The sequence below is a fragment of the Lolium rigidum genome, chromosome 3 (assembly GCF_022539505.1).
Source record: "Lolium rigidum isolate FL_2022 chromosome 3, APGP_CSIRO_Lrig_0.1, whole genome shotgun sequence".
NCBI lineage: Eukaryota > Viridiplantae > Streptophyta > Magnoliopsida > Poales > Poaceae > Lolium > Lolium rigidum.
This window is the reverse complement of record NC_061510.1, coordinates 401,251,979-401,269,919: the sequence shown is the minus strand read 5'-3', so window position 1 is coordinate 401,269,919 and position 17,941 is coordinate 401,251,979. Positions and strand designations below refer to the sequence as shown.

Genomic DNA, 17,941 nt, shown 5'->3' with positions numbered 1-17,941 from the left:
ACATCTCTCTCACCAGCACCGTGACACTGGTCTTCAGCTTGATGTGATGGACTTTCTGTGGAATGAGTTTTGGGCATGCATTATTGCTCGCAAGGCTCCTGTATTTGCTCCCTACTTCATGTTCTTCATATGCACTCGTTGGGCCAATGCTAAATTTGGCAATCTCTCTAATGAGGTTATTCTTCTACCTCACAAGGCCAAGGATCTCAAGGTCAAGACTCATGCTAATCCTCCTCGTCTTCCCAATGATGAGGATTCTGCCCAAGAAGACTCTGATATGGAGTATGCTCCCCCTGCTGACAATGGTTGGGTTGCTCGCATAGAGGCCAAGTTGGCCAAGATGTTCTGTCTCAAGTCTGACATCAACAGGCGTCAGTATCAAGCTCATAGGGAGCGGAAATTGGACAGGAGGAACACAAAGCTCATCATGCGCAAGTTGGATATTCCTGTTGAGAGTGGATCTGAGGAGGTCATCACTCCTGAAGAACAATGGCTCTCTAAGCATGGCAATGTGACTGAATTTGAACAGCTTGGGCTTCCCGGTCCTTCTCGCCGTCGGCGCCCCACTAGTGATGATGTTGAGCCCGCCGAGTCTGACGATGATGAAGATACGGAGGAATCCTCCGAGGATGATTGAGCCTTCATGGGACTTTGTAGCATCGCTTCTTTTCTCCTTTTTGGTGTCTTGATGCCAAAGGGGGAGAAGAAGGTCTAGTAGGACTTGCACGGGATTTGCTAGGGTGGTTTGAGGGCACAAACATTTGTTTTTTTTTCATTCCGTTAAAGCTTGTGTCCTCCGTTTATCTTCTATGTTATGTTGAACCTTATCTTGTGTTTTATGTGTCCTATGTGTGGTGGACAAGACCTTTTAGTGAGTGAACTATTGCTATGGTTTTCGGTATTCTATATGGTTGAGGGTATTGTCATGAATTGGTATGATCATCTTATATCTCATATTGTCTATGGATTTATCTACTTGATATGATCATGAGACTCTTGTTCATGAAATTGAGACTATTGTCTTGTATTGTTGAGGATGTCAGTATGCAAGGGTATGATCTTAACATCTCATCTTTTATCTTTTTCCATACATTATCTATCTTTTACAACTTATGAGCATTGTGCTTTCTACCTTGAAAGTTGGAGTTGCTCTGTGTGCATCTATATTCTTGCACTAAACTTCTCGCATGCACACATCTAGGGGAAGTTTCTCTCTTATGTCAAGCACAATGATATTCTTGCTATATTCTTTGCAAAATCCCGGTATTGTCATCAAACACCAAAAAGGGGGAGATTGAAAGAACATTTCATGATCTCTGAGTTTTGTGTGTTTGTTAACAACACCGGTGACAATTTAATCGTGTGCTAAGTGGTTTACAGTTTAGGAAAAGATATCACAGGAAAATCTCGACCCACTCAAAAAGGAAGAAAAGAAGAAGGAGGAACCTGGAGACTGGCCCAGGCCGGCACTGCCGGCAACTCCGGGCCGGCACTGCCGGTGTGTGCACCCCGGCACTGCCGGTGATTCCAGGCCGGCACTGCCGGTGTGTGTACCCCGGCACTGCCGGTGTTTCCAGGCCGGCACTGCCGGTGAGTGCACCCCGGCACTGCCGGCGTTTCTGGCCCGGCACTGCCGGCCTGCCTGTCGGGCTGCTGTTTCGAAAATGTGGCCGGCACTGCCTGCGTCTCAAGGTCGGCACTGCCGGCGATTCGTCTCCAACGGGCAGAAGAGCTGGGGGGTATAAATACCCCCCTTCACCTACCTTGGAAGGTTGCTCAAACCCTAAGATCTTCATCCTCCATTGCTGAGCCACCAAGAACACCAAAATAGCCAGATCTCCTCCCTCAACCACCCAAATCACTTGTGCTTTGGAGAATCGAAGGAGAAGACCCCGATCTACATCCTCACCGAAGCGTTTCTCATTTCCCCCTCTTATGCTTGAGGGCCCCCTTGCTAGTGTTCCTCTTTGGATCCCTAGTTGATTTGTGTTGATGTATTGTTGTTACAGATTTGGGAGCCTCTAATTCAGTTGTGGATGTGTGCCCCAAGAACCTTGTAAAGGCCCGGTTTCCGCCTCGAGGAAATCCCTTAGTGGAAGTGGGCTAGGCCTTCGTGGCGTTGCCCATAGGAGATCTTAGTGAAGCCTTCGTGGCTGTTGGTTTGGCTTTCGTAGCAACCACACTCCTCCAAACGTAGACGTACCTTCTTGCAAAGGAAGGGAACTACGGGAATCATCTCCGTGTCTCCGCGTGCTCCACTCTCGGTTTCCTCTATCCTATTCTATCTCTTATTGTGTAGCTATATTTTGTGTAGTTGCTTGCCTTGCCATATAGGTAAATTCACTTAGTTGCATATCTAGAGAATTTACCTTTTGTGTCAAGCCTAAATTGAAAAAGAACTAAAAATTGGTTAGCACCTATTCACCCCCCCCTCTAGGTGCGGCATACGATCCTTTCAGGTGCGTTCCGGTGGGCAGGGTTCCGGCGGCGGCGGCGCTCCTCCCGGGTGGCGGCGGCGCTGGGAGACGTGGTGGCGACGGCGCGGCCCCTTGGCGGCGGGGCGGCAGGGTGGTCAGCGGTGGCGCGGGCGGCGCGGCCCTGACCCAGATCTGGGCCCCATCCGGGCTTGGGCGGGCCAGGTCTAGCATCTCGAGGCCTGCTCCCGGCGGCTGGTGGAGCGTTTCTTGCTGAGGGTGGCTAGGACGGCGGCGCGTGGACTGCAGCGCGGCCACGGGAGCTTCACGAGCCTGGCGGGCTCGACCGGGCCGGAGGGGCCTGGTTTGCTCCTGTAGCTGCGTCCGGTCTGTCACCGCAGCTGGCGGTGGAGGTTGCGCCCTCCCGCGTGGCTGCTGTCCAGGCTCTCCTCGGCTCGGGGTGTTTCTGACCGGTTTTGTCGGTCTTCGTCAGTGGGTCTCGGTGAGCCGGCGGTGGTGGTTGCGTGACCGTGGTGGCGCGAGTTGGTGGGCGGCGAGGTTGGCGGAGCATGACGGAGTGTCCGGGATCGTGGGACTTTGGGGGACGGGAGAATTCCTTGTCGACGGCCGACACCGACGCGGTGACGCTCGCGGGCGCCACCATTCCTTCTTGAGGGGCGTCGGGGTTTCCCCTTCCCACTTCCCTTCCGCATACCGGGGGAAACCCTAGGCTTGTCCGGGCAGCGAGCGTCGTCATCGTCGCATCCCTTCTTGAAGGTGCTGCCTTGGTATGCGGCGCTTCGAAGGGCTAAGCTCGTGGTGGGAATCTTCCGGAGGGCGCAGCGGTTGCGGATCATCAGCGTTTTCGTCGATCCGACTTTGTCATCCTTTCTTTCTTTTTTCTTCTTCTTGTGTTTTCTTTTGGGCTTTGTTGTGCTGTTTGCCCCAGCGGTGGTCTCTATCTTGTATCAGTTCGTTGCTATATTAATATAGTGGGGCGAAAGCCTATTTCGAGGAGGCATAAAGAGGCGTTTTGCAGGCCAAATCGACGGTGCCCATGCTGGCAGTTGGAGAAATTTCACCTTGCATCAACATGTTTCATTGATAGACTCGTCCGAGTCTGACCAATTTCTGGTGAAGCTCAACTTAATCCAGCTAGGATGGGGGTGGGGCATCCTCGACATGCCATCTCTCTCTCTCTCCACCTCCAAGTTAGGGACGACATGCAGAGGTGGGCGAGCAAGGGCGACGAGCATGCATGGGTAGAGGCGGGCGAGTGCGCGTGAGCGGGGCTGACAAAGGCCGGTGGCGGGGCGGTGGGCGAGCGTCCGAACATGCATGCGAAGTTGGTTCGGGAGGAAGAAGTGTTGGGGAAAAACATCAAGATGGGCCTTTTACTCACAAATTCTTGAATATTCATTTTTAGTGTCTTATTTGCTCGACGCATTTTGAGCCCTTATATCACGATTTGCGGTGTACTTGAAACATGATTTTGCAGTTTTAAAATGCTTTGTCTACTAAATATGCTCTAAGGCCCGGAGCATGGCCAGGAAAAAAGGCACTTAAGACATGTTGTGCACTTTATTTGTTTGGTTGCCCACGATCTATTTTCTTGCACGAGGAAAAAAAGGAATTCTAGTGCTTGGTTAACGGCACTAGCTAGCTCGCGCGATGCAATGTACGTAGTATGTGTTAGTGATGTTGTCATCACCTCTTCTCAACATGGTAAACTTACGTACCACATGGTCACGCTTGCACTAACTCAAATATACTTGTTTACGAGCATTGGAACAAAAAACTTACAACATGATAGTTGTGTGAAGCGGGGAGGTGAAGTTACTTTGGAAAGGAAATTTCAAATAATTGACCACGTGCAATCAATTTGATGAAATTCGTCCAAACAAGTCTAAACTTTAACATAAAATAGAGAAGTTCTGGTTTAGAAAATTCGGAATCGATTGTCGAAATGGAATCACATAGTTAATCCTCATAGTTTACATGTAGACCTCGTGATAAAAAAAGGTTGACCATAAACTAGATGTTCAAGAGGCAAGCGAGAGGCTGAGCTACATGGGTTATAGTACAAACACCTTACATTAGGTGTAGAATCTGTTTAGGTGAAACTACTCCCTAAAGAAAATTATAACGGCCGACCATGTGCGACTAGTTTAGTCAAATTCACTCAAAAATTCTTCAAACATGACCATGAAACTGAAGTTTTACAGTTAAATAAACTTAGAACTGAGATTGTCAGAATATCATTTCATCAATGCATGTCTTTTCCAGATAGATATCATTTTAAATAGAAAAATGTTTGTGTTGATTAGAATGGTGCAGCGAAGTGGAGGATTAAGGAAGTTTTAGGGCAGTTAATCAATTTTCCCTGCTCACATACACATAGACACGTTTTCGTCACCCTATGAACTGGCAGCTAGCCTCCACGCGACCAAACACGTCCTAGTTGATTTGCCCGCAGATTCAATCCATGGTGTCGTTGTCGACCAAGAAACCGCATACACGATCGATTGTGACGAGCCGTATCCCACATGCATGAAGAATACATGACTGCTTGCGGTACAAAAATGATCTCCTAGACTATGTCGTGCTCGTGTCGGTGCCGGGGAGATGGACCGATTCTACAGTAGCAAATGCCATCCTGCTCCAACAACCGTACATACAAGAGACAAAATGTACATATATATACTATGATCGCAAAATTCTGATTTGGATTTTCCGACGGCGGACGTCCACACGACCTCGCCACCCACCATGGAATTGCAGGGCTTCTCTCTCTCTTTTGTTTCTTCTAAAATTCATTGCTCCCGCCAACGCATCAGTAACTCCTCGATGGCCCGTTGGGTTGGTTTGGTCCAACGGTTTCCTCGCATTCAAGGCGCAGTGCTGTCAGTTCGTTGGGCCGCCAGCCTGCCAGGGCACCTGCATCACTGCAGCTGACGACTAGTAGATTTATTTTTTCCAAGCGATCCCACATTCCCACGGATCGATTTTCATTACCCAGAGATGACGAAAACGCTTACAGCAGTCCAGCGTTTGAAACGAAAACAACCACAAAAGACGGACTGGATATATATACAAGACATGAGCAAAAACACCCACGGACTGAACAGAAACTAGATGAAAAAACTAGAGACAGAGTATGCGTTGGATGGAGGAAAACTCTTCGATTCAGACTCTCCAGAACAGCTGCCTCATCTCTGTTTTTCCTTTTTGTGTGTGTGCTCTAAAAGATGAGGTGGCCAAATCTCACTCTGTATGCAATTTACCAAACATTGTCTCAATTCAGCATATCTAAACTCATAAGCTCAGTATCACATGGGTAACCAAATCCCCAGTCACCCAGACTGCAATGCTGCATGCACACATCATGGTCTTGCCTCTGGAAAGAGTAGCCATGCCAAGATGAGACAGGCTTTTATACATCGATCAAATCATATCAGCAAATGGCACAACATAATATGTCTTCTGTCTTCACTTGTAAGCATGGATGTAATCCTGGAAATAGAAGTTCTTCTCGATGAAGCTTGCGAGCCAGCGGGACGCAGCGAAGCACAACATAGCCAAGGACACGGCAGCGGTTTTACCTACGACCGTCATCGCTAGCGTGCCCTTGGCGACAGAAAGGAACACGACTACCGCGACTGCCGTGACCTGTAGGGCCTCCTCCAGCACCTTCATGGCCTTCAGCGCCGCGCTGCAGCTCCTGCACTGGGCGACGTGTGACCAGTACCTGCCGTACGTAGGCCGTGCACAAGATCGAAGACGTTATTACCCGAACTAGCATGGTGGCCCTCGCAAATGCGAGGGCAACGTATGAACTTTTTATTAGATAGAGAGGAGCTTCGTCTTTAGTGTGTTGACGGTTATGAAGAACTATATTTACATATTTGCAGATATGTTCATTTCTGTAGAAAAAAGTATTAAATCTTAGATGCTGATAAATAAAAATGGTGTGTTTGATCACACGCTATCGAAATTATAGGAAATCATCGACCATATATATTGTTTTGCAACTTTTTAATCAAAGAAAATAGCTTTCGAACTAAGTTTGATGAATATATATATTTTCCAAATATTTGGACAATGGTTCATATGAAAAGCTTCGTAGCTCGTTGTGTATATTCAAGAGCAAATATTATTGATAACATATATTGCCAACTAACTAATTTGTTTGTATTGATAATTTTTTTATAGTTGTATGACTATCATCATTCTCTCTTGTCCAAACACATGCCTAATAACTGATCCTCAATCTCTGCATTTTTGCTCGCCTTTTAATGTTTTGATCTAATTGTGCCAATAGGTTAGGGATGATCACGTACATAGGATCAAACACATAATATAACACCAATCTAGTTAGCCTTTGTACACAAAATCAAAGAAAGATATAGAGATCAATCCATCCTCCCTATTGATAGCATTTTTTGCAATTCAGTTTTTTTTGTGTTTGTAAAGATGTTGCGATACCATTGGGAATCTTGGTTTTGAAAATTCTATTACTAAATTTACCATCATCATTTGTAACTATGTATCTTTAAAAAGTGAAATAATTCCAAGCAATAAATTTAAACATATAATTTTGAGCATATGGAGGAAAAAAACAAATTAACTCGAGGAAACTTCTACTTGTCTTATTCTTATTGTGCATCTTGCGAGAAAGTTTGAATTCTCGAAGGAAATCGTTCGGATATTTCCCCAACAACCCGAGAATGTACCAGAGGGAACCGCAACATGAGAAGTGTACCTGTCTCTGTTCGCAACATGTGTTTATAAATAAATATTACTCCCTCAGTTCTAAATATAAGATGGCTAAGATTAGTCAAAAGTCAACATTATATATGTGAGAAGATTCATGATACTAAATCAATGTTAAATATGTTAACCATAAAGTGTATTTTCTTAATATATCTATTTAATATTATAGATGTAGATATTTTTCTAAATATTTTGCAAAAGTTAGTAGGATTTAACTTTTAAATAACTTTAGATGCTATTTTAAGATGAAGGGAGTATTCTTTAGTGCCTCTTATAATTTTTGCTACAACGTGCCTAGCTGGGAGCCTAGTATGACTTTAGCAAGCTAACGTGAAAGCTAACCGTGCACGTCACGCGTAAGCTGAAGATCAATCAATTTTTTGTGTGTTAACTCTCTGTATGCCTCGTATCTGCCATCAGATCTGCTAAACTAAATTTGAAACCAGAGTCATGTGCTTATACTACTTCTGGTTTCCTGTCAGTTATGACTATAGATTAGAAATCAGGGGCCGGACCGCTCCAAAATATAGATGTGGGTCTAGTCAAGTTCTTTACGTGACAAATAATATCGTTGTACATATTTACGTAAACATAAGTCTGTTAATCTCAGCCGTTATAATTAGGTCCCACCAAAATTAGACGATTTAGATAATTGTAATGATGTGGATTAACCTTATGTCTCTATTTCAAACCTTTTATTTTACTTTTAGTATATAATAGATCCCCAGGTGTTTCGAGCTTCAGGTTGCAGTCAAGAAGAAGGGTGGTAGCCGTTTATTTTTACCTCTCCATGAGCTTGTCCTTGGTTGGAGTCGCCGGAAGCTGATCGACAGCTGGGGCAGCCCAACCGATCTGGTTCTGGCAGTGCTTTCTGAACCAGTTTCTGAAGGCGACAACCATGCCATCCGACGACGTAGGCACGTACACGGCTTTATGCCAGTTCTCAGCACCAGCGGCTGCCAAGTTTCGCTCCTGAAATGAAGGAAAACCAAAAACAATGGGTTTGCTGCTTCAGACCAGGATCTGAATCTTATGGTTCCTGAGCCCGAGCTGAGAAAATCGTGACCTCGACGTGAAGGAGGTAAGTGTCTGAGTCCAAGACGGCGTTCACCCCAATGTGGTGGTACCACCGCGGTATGATCTTGTCGAGCCAGACGCCGGCACTCCTCGGATAAGAGGTGATCAGCCTGCTCCTCCCCGGCGACACTGGGATGCACATGAACACCTGCGTGAACTGAGGTTTCTTCTTTTCCTTCCCCTGTTCGAACCAAGCGCAAACCGTAAATATCTTCACTATTAAATTAAAATAGGTGAATGACTGGTGTTACACCTGGGCCTGTTCTTATCTGGGCCTAAAGACCCCAATTACGAAAAAAGTTTGAGATGTTATTCTACCCACTGAACATCAACAAGAAGAATTGTTTTAAAAATTAAGTATTGACTGTCAAACCACATTTGCTTTTAGCTTTCACCCTCTGTCGACGTGAGCAGAAAAGTTAGGTCAAGTTTCTGGTGCGTCAAATATTTAGTACTTACAAAAATATAAGCAGATGTACTTAAGTTTTATGTGTGTTTCAATTTAATCAATGTGGTGCCTTTATATAGGGATGCAAAATTATTTTCCGTCGTTATTTCATTGCTTTTTTACAAGTGTATAGATGAAGTTTCTGATTTAATATGTTCACATCCATTTTTATCAACATTATTCTAGAATTTTTTTTATATTGAAGCTAATGTTGCACCTTTTTTCCTGATAAATTTGGAGTAATCACTAAATGCAGTCAAATTTTTACATCCCGATAAATTTGGGTTAGTCACTAAATGCGACAAAAAATAGTTACTGGTCAATTTGAGATGATCATTTCCTGACACAGAAGTGATTATATTCATGTTAATTTCAAGTGATATCAACGGAAAGTGTTTTTGGCTCCCGAGCTCCAGTGCTCTCGCCAGTTTAAAAAAATAAAAAATATATTTTTACAACTTATTATAAAATCTGAAAATAATTCTGGAGATCTCACAATCATGGAAAATCTCAACCCAAAGTTCTTTCTATTCTATGCTAGAAAAAAATGATAAAATCTGATATGTTTTGGAGATTGAAAAATGAACTACTCAGATCTACACTTCTGTTATTTTTGTGTAGCTTAAAATATTTTTTTTTTAAATTTCATATTTTGCACGTCTGTGGGATACATCACTGACTAACTGACTATATATGGATTTGTTTTCAAAAAAACTGAAAAATATGATTTTGAATTTTTTTTGAAACGATATCAATAGTGCCCATGTGCACCAGATCTCCACTCTGATATCAATCTCTAATAGTTCTAGTATTGTTTTATTCTAAGAGTAGTCTCTTGGAAAAGAATCTGTAAGCAGTGCGCGCGTCTGCCAACAACTAACATGTGTGTTAATGGCTTGGCAAATCTTGTCGCGCGACCAACAAAAATCGCAGGACAAGTGGATCTCGTCAGCAATTGTCTGGTACGTTGTCACATTTACAATCGATTTTCCTGCCTGAAAACACTGTTTGTTCTACACTATAAAAGTATTGCGATCCATTGTTTTCCACTATAGAAGTGTATTCGCACCAGATTCTATTCTTTTGCACAACATGGTCAAGATAAAGAGTACACCGATGTTCGGGTGCTACAAGTCGATCCGTCTCCATGGTGTGCACATTACTTAAGCTTAAGCGAATGCTGTAGCTTATTTTTTCTTTTCGATAAACGGAATATATTAATATCGAATGCTGTAGCTTATTATATATAGATAGATAGATTCCGGTTCGTTCTTGTGTAAACTGCTGAGTTCACTTTCGATCATCGGCAACAATGGGAGACATACAGAGGTGATCAGTTCATAGTACCTCTCCCTCGGCCTCTCCGGGAAGAGACGAGATGCAGATGATGAACGGCGCGGTGTAGCGGTAGTAGCCTCCGTTCTCCTGCGGCGACAGGAACCCGTCCACGCTCGCCTCCTCTATCTTCATCTTCACCGGCTGGCCGCCCTCTACGTCGAACTCAACTGTGAAGAGCATAGGAGAAGAGCAGCTGAATCAACACTCGTGTTAAGCTTATCCTCCATGTCCGATCATGGCAAGGCAGGGAGACATATCTTCCGGGATCTTCCTTGCTGCGAAGCTTGCCCGTCACCAACACGTCAGGGGCGTTGGCAGGTGGCTCCCTCATCAACCCCTTGTGCGCGTATGCGAGGTGAGCAGGGTCCAGGAGGTTCTCCACCAGCACATCGTACCTGCAAAGACATGGCAACGCGCGCGGCACCATCACCTTCATCGCGCGCCATGGAACAACGACGGAGGAGGCATCGATCGAGGCATGCATGCTCGATCAGAATGGAAGTGAATTGTTTGGGTGTTTGTTTTACCCGTAGGGGGTGTCCCTGATGAGGGTGTCGTAGGAGGGGTCGTCGATCTGCGGGAAGAAGGGCGGGCGCTTCCTCCGCAGCACGTCCCGGTGCTCGGCTTCGGCTCTCGGGTAGAACCACAGCACGCTGTTCTGCACCACGCTCGGGTACGACGCCACGCACGCCTTGCTGTTCTTGTGCACCTGCCAAGAATCATCAACCGAGAGAGAAAAGATTTGGACTCTGGTAGGGTTCGTGATCGGAGTCGGAGGAAGGAGATGGGCATCAGTTACGTACGGGTGGGCCGAGGGCGGGGGCCTGCGGGATGAACTGGCAGGAGCCGCGGCCGTCGAAGCACCAGCCGTGGTAGAGGTAGACGCACTGGAGGTGGCCCTTGCCGTCGATGCGGCCCTCGGAGAGCGGCGCCAGGCGGTGCGGGCAAGCGTCGTCGAACACGCGCCAGTCGTCGACGGCGCGGTCGTACCAGGCGACCACGTGGAGGCCCAGCACCGTCTTGCCGTGCGGCGCGCCGGGGTCGAGGTCGCACACCGGGGCGAACGGGTACCACTGGTCCAGCCAGTCGAACCGCCCCTCCGAGTCCTCCACGCCGGACAGTGTCTCCGCCGCCACGGCCGAGACCGGGGGCGACAACCGGGCGCGCTGCCTCCGGGTGGGCGCGAGGCGGGCGGCGCATGCTGCTCTGGCGCTGTTGGGCGCCGAGGCGGAGGTGCGGAGCGGGAGCGGGAGCGGAAGCAGGACCGAGGGACGTGCGCCAGGAATGAGGAGGAGGGAAATGGGATTCATGCCGTTGCTCGTTTGATCGATCCCGCGGGCCGCGGTGGCCGGCCGACGGCGTTAGAGCATCCGAGGCGCACACTCCTTCCGTCAGTCAGACATGGAGATGATTTTGAGAACTTCCTGACAGTGAAACAAAGACGCCGACTATATAGTGGCCTGTCAGAAACCACTCGTACCGCTTGACTTCCCATACGGCCATACGTACGGTTGCCCTCCGCCATTGGCCGAGTTAATCATTGGAGGCCCAACGTAAGTGTTGTTAGCGGCGACACGAGTAATGAGTGAGAGAGAGAGCCCCGTCCCCAACCTTGCGCCTCGGTCGCTCCAGGCCGGGGCGGCCACCCAAATCCACATCCCCTCCATCTCCTCAGCCCTCCTCAGGCCGACGAACAGCAGCAGCGCGCCCCTCCCTGCCGGCCTGGAGCTCGTCTTCGGCTCCTTTACTCCGGAGATCGCGGCAGGGCTCGGTCTGGGCAAAAGATCTGCCCCGGCGGATCTGGCGGCGGGTCAAACGACCGCGCCAGCAGCATTTACGGCGGCCACGCCGGAGCCTACGGCACCTATGGCCTCGTCTCCCTGCACCTCGGCACGCGCCTCGACGGCCCTGACGCCTACCTTTTCTCCGGAGCTTCTGCCGCCCCCGCCAGCCATCAAGGCTGGGGATCGACCGGTCCGTGTGGTGGACGCCGCCCGCCCCCAGATTCCCCGCAGCGGCGTGGCCTGCGGCGCTGCGCCTCGGCTGCGCTCTTTAATCGTCGCCCCGCCTCGTCTCCTTGAGACTTCAAGCCGTACCTGCCAAGCCAAGGAGGGAGAATGGCAAGATGTGAGGCCAAGGCGATGGTGGAGGAGGTTTACTCCTTCCTCTTCGGGAGGGCAGCAGCCTGGACGCCGGCAGAGCGATTCAAGACGGCCCGACCCACAAGGTCTTCTCCACTTCAAAGGGCGCTGCTTCCGCTGCCTCTCCCCACGCCATTTCGTCCGCCACTGCTCCGGCCAGGTGCACTGCATTGGCTGCGAGCGCCCCGGCCACGTCGCACGCAACTGCCCTTCCAAGAAGCATCGAGCCCCTGTCGCGCCCCCGCCACCGCCGGCTTCCTCGTCCCCGCCCGCGCCACCGCGGGCAAGCGCCGCGGGCTGGCCGGCGCTTGGGCGCGCATCTTCACCGATGGCCCTCTCCCCGGGCACCCCTCCAACCGCCCCGACGAGGTCTACGGCTCGTCCATCGGTACGCCCGCCATGGAGAGGGCGGCCACGGACATGCGGCGCACTCACCTCGCCATCATTATCTGCGATCCCCGCCTCAACATCGGCACAAGGTCGCCGGCCAAAGCTCGCGGGACGAGCTCAACTTTGAATGGAGCGACATCCACGTCTCGGCGTCGTGCCGGACGACTTCTTGGTCCGCTTCACGCACCCTTGGCGAGAGGGATACCGCGCTGGAACCGGGCTCGGTGCCGCTGCGTCATGGCAAGATGGCGCTCACCACTTGGTCGCCGACCGCGCGTGGCCGTCCACAAACGTGGAGGTTCTACTGCCGCCTCGCCCTCGAAAACGTGCCGCTCAACGCCTGGGAGGATGTCGACACCGTCAAGTCCATCATCGGAGGAGGCTGCGAGCTCGATCGCATCGAGCAGCGATCGGTGACGCAGGACAACACCGCCGCCCTGTTCGCTTGGGTCTGGTCGCTCGACCCAGACCTTATCCCCTGCGCCAAGGCGCACTCGATCCTTGATAGGCCGGCGGTGGGGCGGGCTGACTCGCCGGAGGGTACGCCGGCGGAGGAGGGCGTGACGCCCCCTTTACCGCGTCCTCATCCACCTCGACACCATCCTCGACTACACGCCCATCGACGAGAGCCGCCGCAAACGCGGTTACTCCTGGCCAAACAAGACCCGCCGCGATTGGGAGTTCGGCGTCAAGGACAACTCCACCGCTGCCAGGCGCAGGCCTGGGCGTGATCGTCTCGGCCCCTCCAACCATCGCCATGACGACGACAGGGACGATCGGCGTGGCGACTGTGATGGCCGGCGCAGCGATCGGCGAAGCAGCAGGCACGGCAGCGACCGTGCGGGTGAAGGGCCACGTCGGGAGCCTGGCTACCACCAGACCAGACATGATCGCCACGATCGTCGTGGTTCCAGGTCACCGGACCGGCGTCGACGACGTGACACGTCTCGCCGCCGCTCGAGGAGCCCAACGGCGGCCATGTTAGAGGCCACGGCTCTCGTCTTGGCCCAGGAGGATCGGGGCAAGGTTGCTGACCATGGAGGCGCACCTGTCATCTTGCCTCCGGTGATCGAGCAATCTCCGCGCGGCCGAAGGAACATGTCTTGCACGCTGCGCGGCGGTGAGGCGTTCGGCTCAACCCCTTCACCACCACCGGGCGCTGTTCGTCGCCACCTGGATGGGAGTCCTATGGCGATCTCTCCTTCCCCACAGCACAGCGGCGGACAAGCCTTCCTCTGCTCCCCTTGCACGGAAAACTTCGACCACAACCTCAACGGCGCGCCGGCCCCTCCTTCTCCCCAGATCCCTTGGGCAGCCTTACACAGTGAAGACTCTCCGTCAGACGAGGCAAACGCCGTCGCCGACCGCTGGTCGGCTAACATCATCGACACCACCACGGCGACCTGGTCCTCCCCAGGTCTCCTCGGCCATGCGAGTAGCGGCGGTTGGGACGGGCTGCCGCAGGAGTACTCCGGTGAACACGCTCCTTCGGCACAAGTCATGCAGGCCTGGTCCGGGGTCCGGGAGGCGGAGCCGCAGCGAGGGCCCGATGCTCGGCCTTGCGCGGTCGGGGTGGGAGCAGGCCGCCATGGTCAACCGGGCGAACGCCTCTTTGGGCCTGGTGTCCAAGATCTACCGCCAACAATTGGCACCCCGATCACGGAGAGGACCGTGTACGAGATCAACGAGTTCACCGCGCCGCTCGAGCTCGCGTCGGCCGGGCCGGCAGCTCCAGGACATCTTCGCCACCCCAGCGGCCGCACCAGCTCTTCAGATGACCGCCGGGCAGCCTCCGCACTCTCCATCGCCGCCGGAGCTTGCCTCGGACAGCGACGACGACCGCCTGTTCGAGGTCACGCTGAAGTCTAATGCTCTGCGAGCCTTGCGCGACGCCGAGCTCTGCGGCTCGGCCAGGCATGCTGACGAGCTAAACAGCCCAGCCAAGCCCCGTCGGCAGCTTCCAGAACCACCGTCCATGGAGGACGTCACCTCCAGGGTTGCGGACATGCACGTCGACCCCAAGACCGGCATCATGAGCAAGCTGATGGGCATGCTTTCACCATCTCTGCTTGGCTTCCCGACTAATGCGGCTAGGAAGAAGAAGGCTGAATCGAAGAAGTCAGCCATGCCAGCAGCCCCCTCCCGTCGCAGCGAGAGGCCCACCACGCGCTCCTCCTCCCTGCTCGCAACACACAAGGCCCAAGCCAGCGCCTGCAAGCAGCTGGGCCTCATTCAGCAGGAGAGCGACTTCAACGACGAGGTCCTAGCACAGTGCACCGCACTCGTACGGCAGCCGCTTTCGTCCGCGAACGTCCGGGGTCTAGCTTCTCTCGCGGAGATCTCGAGCGAGCCAGGCTTTGTTCTTCAGGACAAGGACATGGCGGCTCTGCTCAAGGAGTCGCCCTACGCGGCATGATCATCCCGCGGCAAACGCGCGTCGCCAGCACCCAATGATTAGTACACTTCATGAAAAGTCCGTCCGCTGTGGTTGTGTTAGTTCATGTTCCTCCTTAGTGCTGGGTTCGGCTAACTTCGTCCATACCTGTAGACGGCGAAGCCACCAACCCAAGCTTCTGTCGTCTTCTCTGTTAGCACTGAGATCAACCTTCGGCGCCATTACCAGTAGCCGGCGTCTGGGTCATCCTGCTGTGCCTGATGTGTTTGTGCTTGATGCCCGCTTTCAAAACTGTCGTGTTCGTTTACATGTCGTCACAACTTAAGCTGTTAAACTGGAACGTTCGTGGTCTAAATGACCGCGCCCGTCGATCTGTCGTTCATGACCTCGTCGCTTCCTCCAGATGCTCGATTCTCTGTGTCCAAGAATCCAAGCTAGCCTCCTTAAACGAGGTTGACAAGGCTGACATTGTTGGGCGATTCGTCGAAGGGCTGCGCGTACCTTCCGGCGAGACGGCACTCGTGGTGGAGTCCCGTTATTCCGGAACACCGACATCTACTCGGTGTCCAAGCATCAGCATAGCCTCCTTCTCCATCACTGCAAAATTCACTGACCGTGCGTCCAACAACTCCTGGCACCTTACAACGGTCTACGGACCGGCTGATGAGGAGCGCAAACTAGCTTTTCTCAATGAGCTGGTGCACATACACAGCCAACTTTCTGGGGCTTGGTTGGTCATTGGCGACTTCAACCTTATTCTCAGTGATCAAGACAAGAACAAACGAAGAGTCAACAGGGCTTGGATGCGACGATTCAAGAACGCAGTCGACTCCAGCTTCCTCAGAGAAATCAAGCTCATTGGCCGGCGATACACTTGGAGCAATGAACAATCGGACCCTACTCTTGTGAGACTTGATAGGGCTTTCTGCAATGACGATTGGGACGACCTCTTCCAAGCATCCAAGTTACTTCCCCAGGCCTCCTCCATGTCTGACCACTGCCCTCTGCTATTGGTTCAGGACATTAGAACCAGAACTACGCCTAGATTCCGCTTCGAAAGTTTTTGGCCACTACTGCAGGGGTACAGCTCGGTTGTCGAGCAGTCCTGGAACTCTCCTTGTTTGTTGACCAACCAGTTTGCGGTGCTGGACTTCAAGCTTAAGCGTCTGGCTAAGGATCTCAAAACTTGGGCCAAAAACTATGTGGGGGACATTAGGAAACAGATGTTGGTGGGTCAGGAGATCATGCTAAGGCTGGAGGCTGCCCAAGAGACAAGACTACTCTCGGATGAGGAAGCTAAGCTGCGATCAGCACTCAAGTCTAGGGCGGTCGGACTGGCGGTCCTAAATAGAGTCAAGGCCAAACAAAGAGCAAGAATTAAGTGGCTACAGCTGGGTGACGCCAACACTAAGTTCTTCCACTCACGGGCCTCGCACAGACGTGTCAAAAACAGAATTCAATCCCTCATCAGCGAAAACGGGATCGCCACATCTCCGGCAGAGCTTGAAGAAACCATCTTCCAACATCTTCAGGCCATTATGGGAGAACCTGCCTCCTGCTCTGAACGGCTTGACTGGGCAAAACTGGATCTCCCCAGGCCTGACCTCTCTGACCTTGACACACCGTTTACCTTGGAGGAGCTAAAAACTGCGGTCTTTGAGTCGCCTCCCGACAAAGCGCCTGGCCCCGATGGTTTCTCCGGTGGGTTCTTCCGTTCCTCTTGGAACATTGTCAAGGACGACCTGCTATCGCGAGTCAATAAGTTCTATGACCTCAACGACCCGTCATTCGACAACCTCGAACACGGCTTTCCTAGTCTTGCTTCCTAAAAGGAAGAACCTTCATGTATGTCACACTACCGGCCAATCAGTCTCATTCACTCCTTCGGCAAACTGATTTCAAAAATTCTCGCAATGAGACTACAGCCTCACCTCCACGACCTCATTTCGCCGTGCCAAAGTGCTTTCATTGCCGGAAGGAACATTCAAGACAACTTCCTCTACGTACAAACTGTGGCGAAGCACTACCATAAATCCAAGACTCCAACGCTTCTCCTAAAGCTGGATATTGCAAAAGCATTTGACTCGGTCTCTCGGACCTACATCCTTGACATGCTTCAGGCTAGGGGCTTCCCGCTTCGGTGGAGGAACTGGATTTCCCTTCTGTTTCGCACAGCCTCATCCAGAGTGCTGGTTAACGGGGTACCTAGTAGACCAATCCATCACCATCGTGGCCTCAGACAAGGGGATGCTCTTTCCCCCTTCCTCTTTGACCTTGCCATTGACCCGCTACACCGACTCTTCGAAATTGCAACTGATGCAGGGGTCCTGTCCAAACTCAAGGGAAGACACTGCACCCTTCGGGCCTCCTTTTATGCTGACGACGTCGCACTCTTCTTAAACCCAACTCATCAGGACATTGAGGGGCTCGGGCGATCCCTGTCGGCCTTTGGCCGGGCCACGGGGCTAATCACCAACCTCGCGAAAAGCTCGCTCTCACCGATTAGTTGCCATGGTATCAACATCCACGACCTTGCCTCAAGAGCGGGGATTGCAATCGCTCCCTTCCCGTGCATGTACCTTGGGATGCCCCTCTCCATAAAGAACCTCACAAAAGCAGATTGGCAAAACCTCCTCGACAAGATGGACCGGCATCTGGCAACCTGGAAAGCGAGGATGATGAGCAAAGCTGGTAGACTGGAGATGTTAAACACAGTCCTAACCTCTCTGGCGGTCTACATGATGAGCATTAACACCATGCCAGTTTGGGTAAGGAAAGAGTTCGACAAACGTCGCAGAGCTTGGCTTTGGGCCGGAGAGGCCTCCTGCAACGGAGGTAAATGTAAAGTCAACTGGAAACTTGTTTGCCGTCCTAAGCACCTGGGGGGCCTGGGAGTTCACTGCATCGACTCCTTTGGGATGGCCTTGCGTCTTAGGTGGATGTGGCAAAAGTGGAAATGCCAGAA

General features: G+C 51.3%; 1 protein-coding gene across 1 annotated transcript; it reads right to left on the bottom strand.

Annotated features, from left to right (window-relative positions):
• Nucleotides 1-5,522: 5,522 nt before the first annotated feature.
• On the bottom strand, nt 5,523-11,474 carry LOC124700938 (protochlorophyllide-dependent translocon component 52, chloroplastic-like). Its single transcript, XM_047233004.1, has 7 exons — nt 10,854-11,474; nt 10,578-10,759; nt 10,308-10,445; nt 10,060-10,219; nt 8,254-8,445; nt 7,972-8,159; nt 5,523-6,162 (listed from the first exon to the last, which is right to left on the bottom strand). Exons 1-7 carry the CDS (start codon nt 11,358-11,360, stop codon nt 5,904-5,906), a joined length of 1,626 nt encoding a protein of 541 aa, XP_047088960.1. The 5' UTR covers nt 11,361-11,474; the 3' UTR covers nt 5,523-5,903.
• Nucleotides 11,475-17,941: the final 6,467 nt, after the last annotated feature.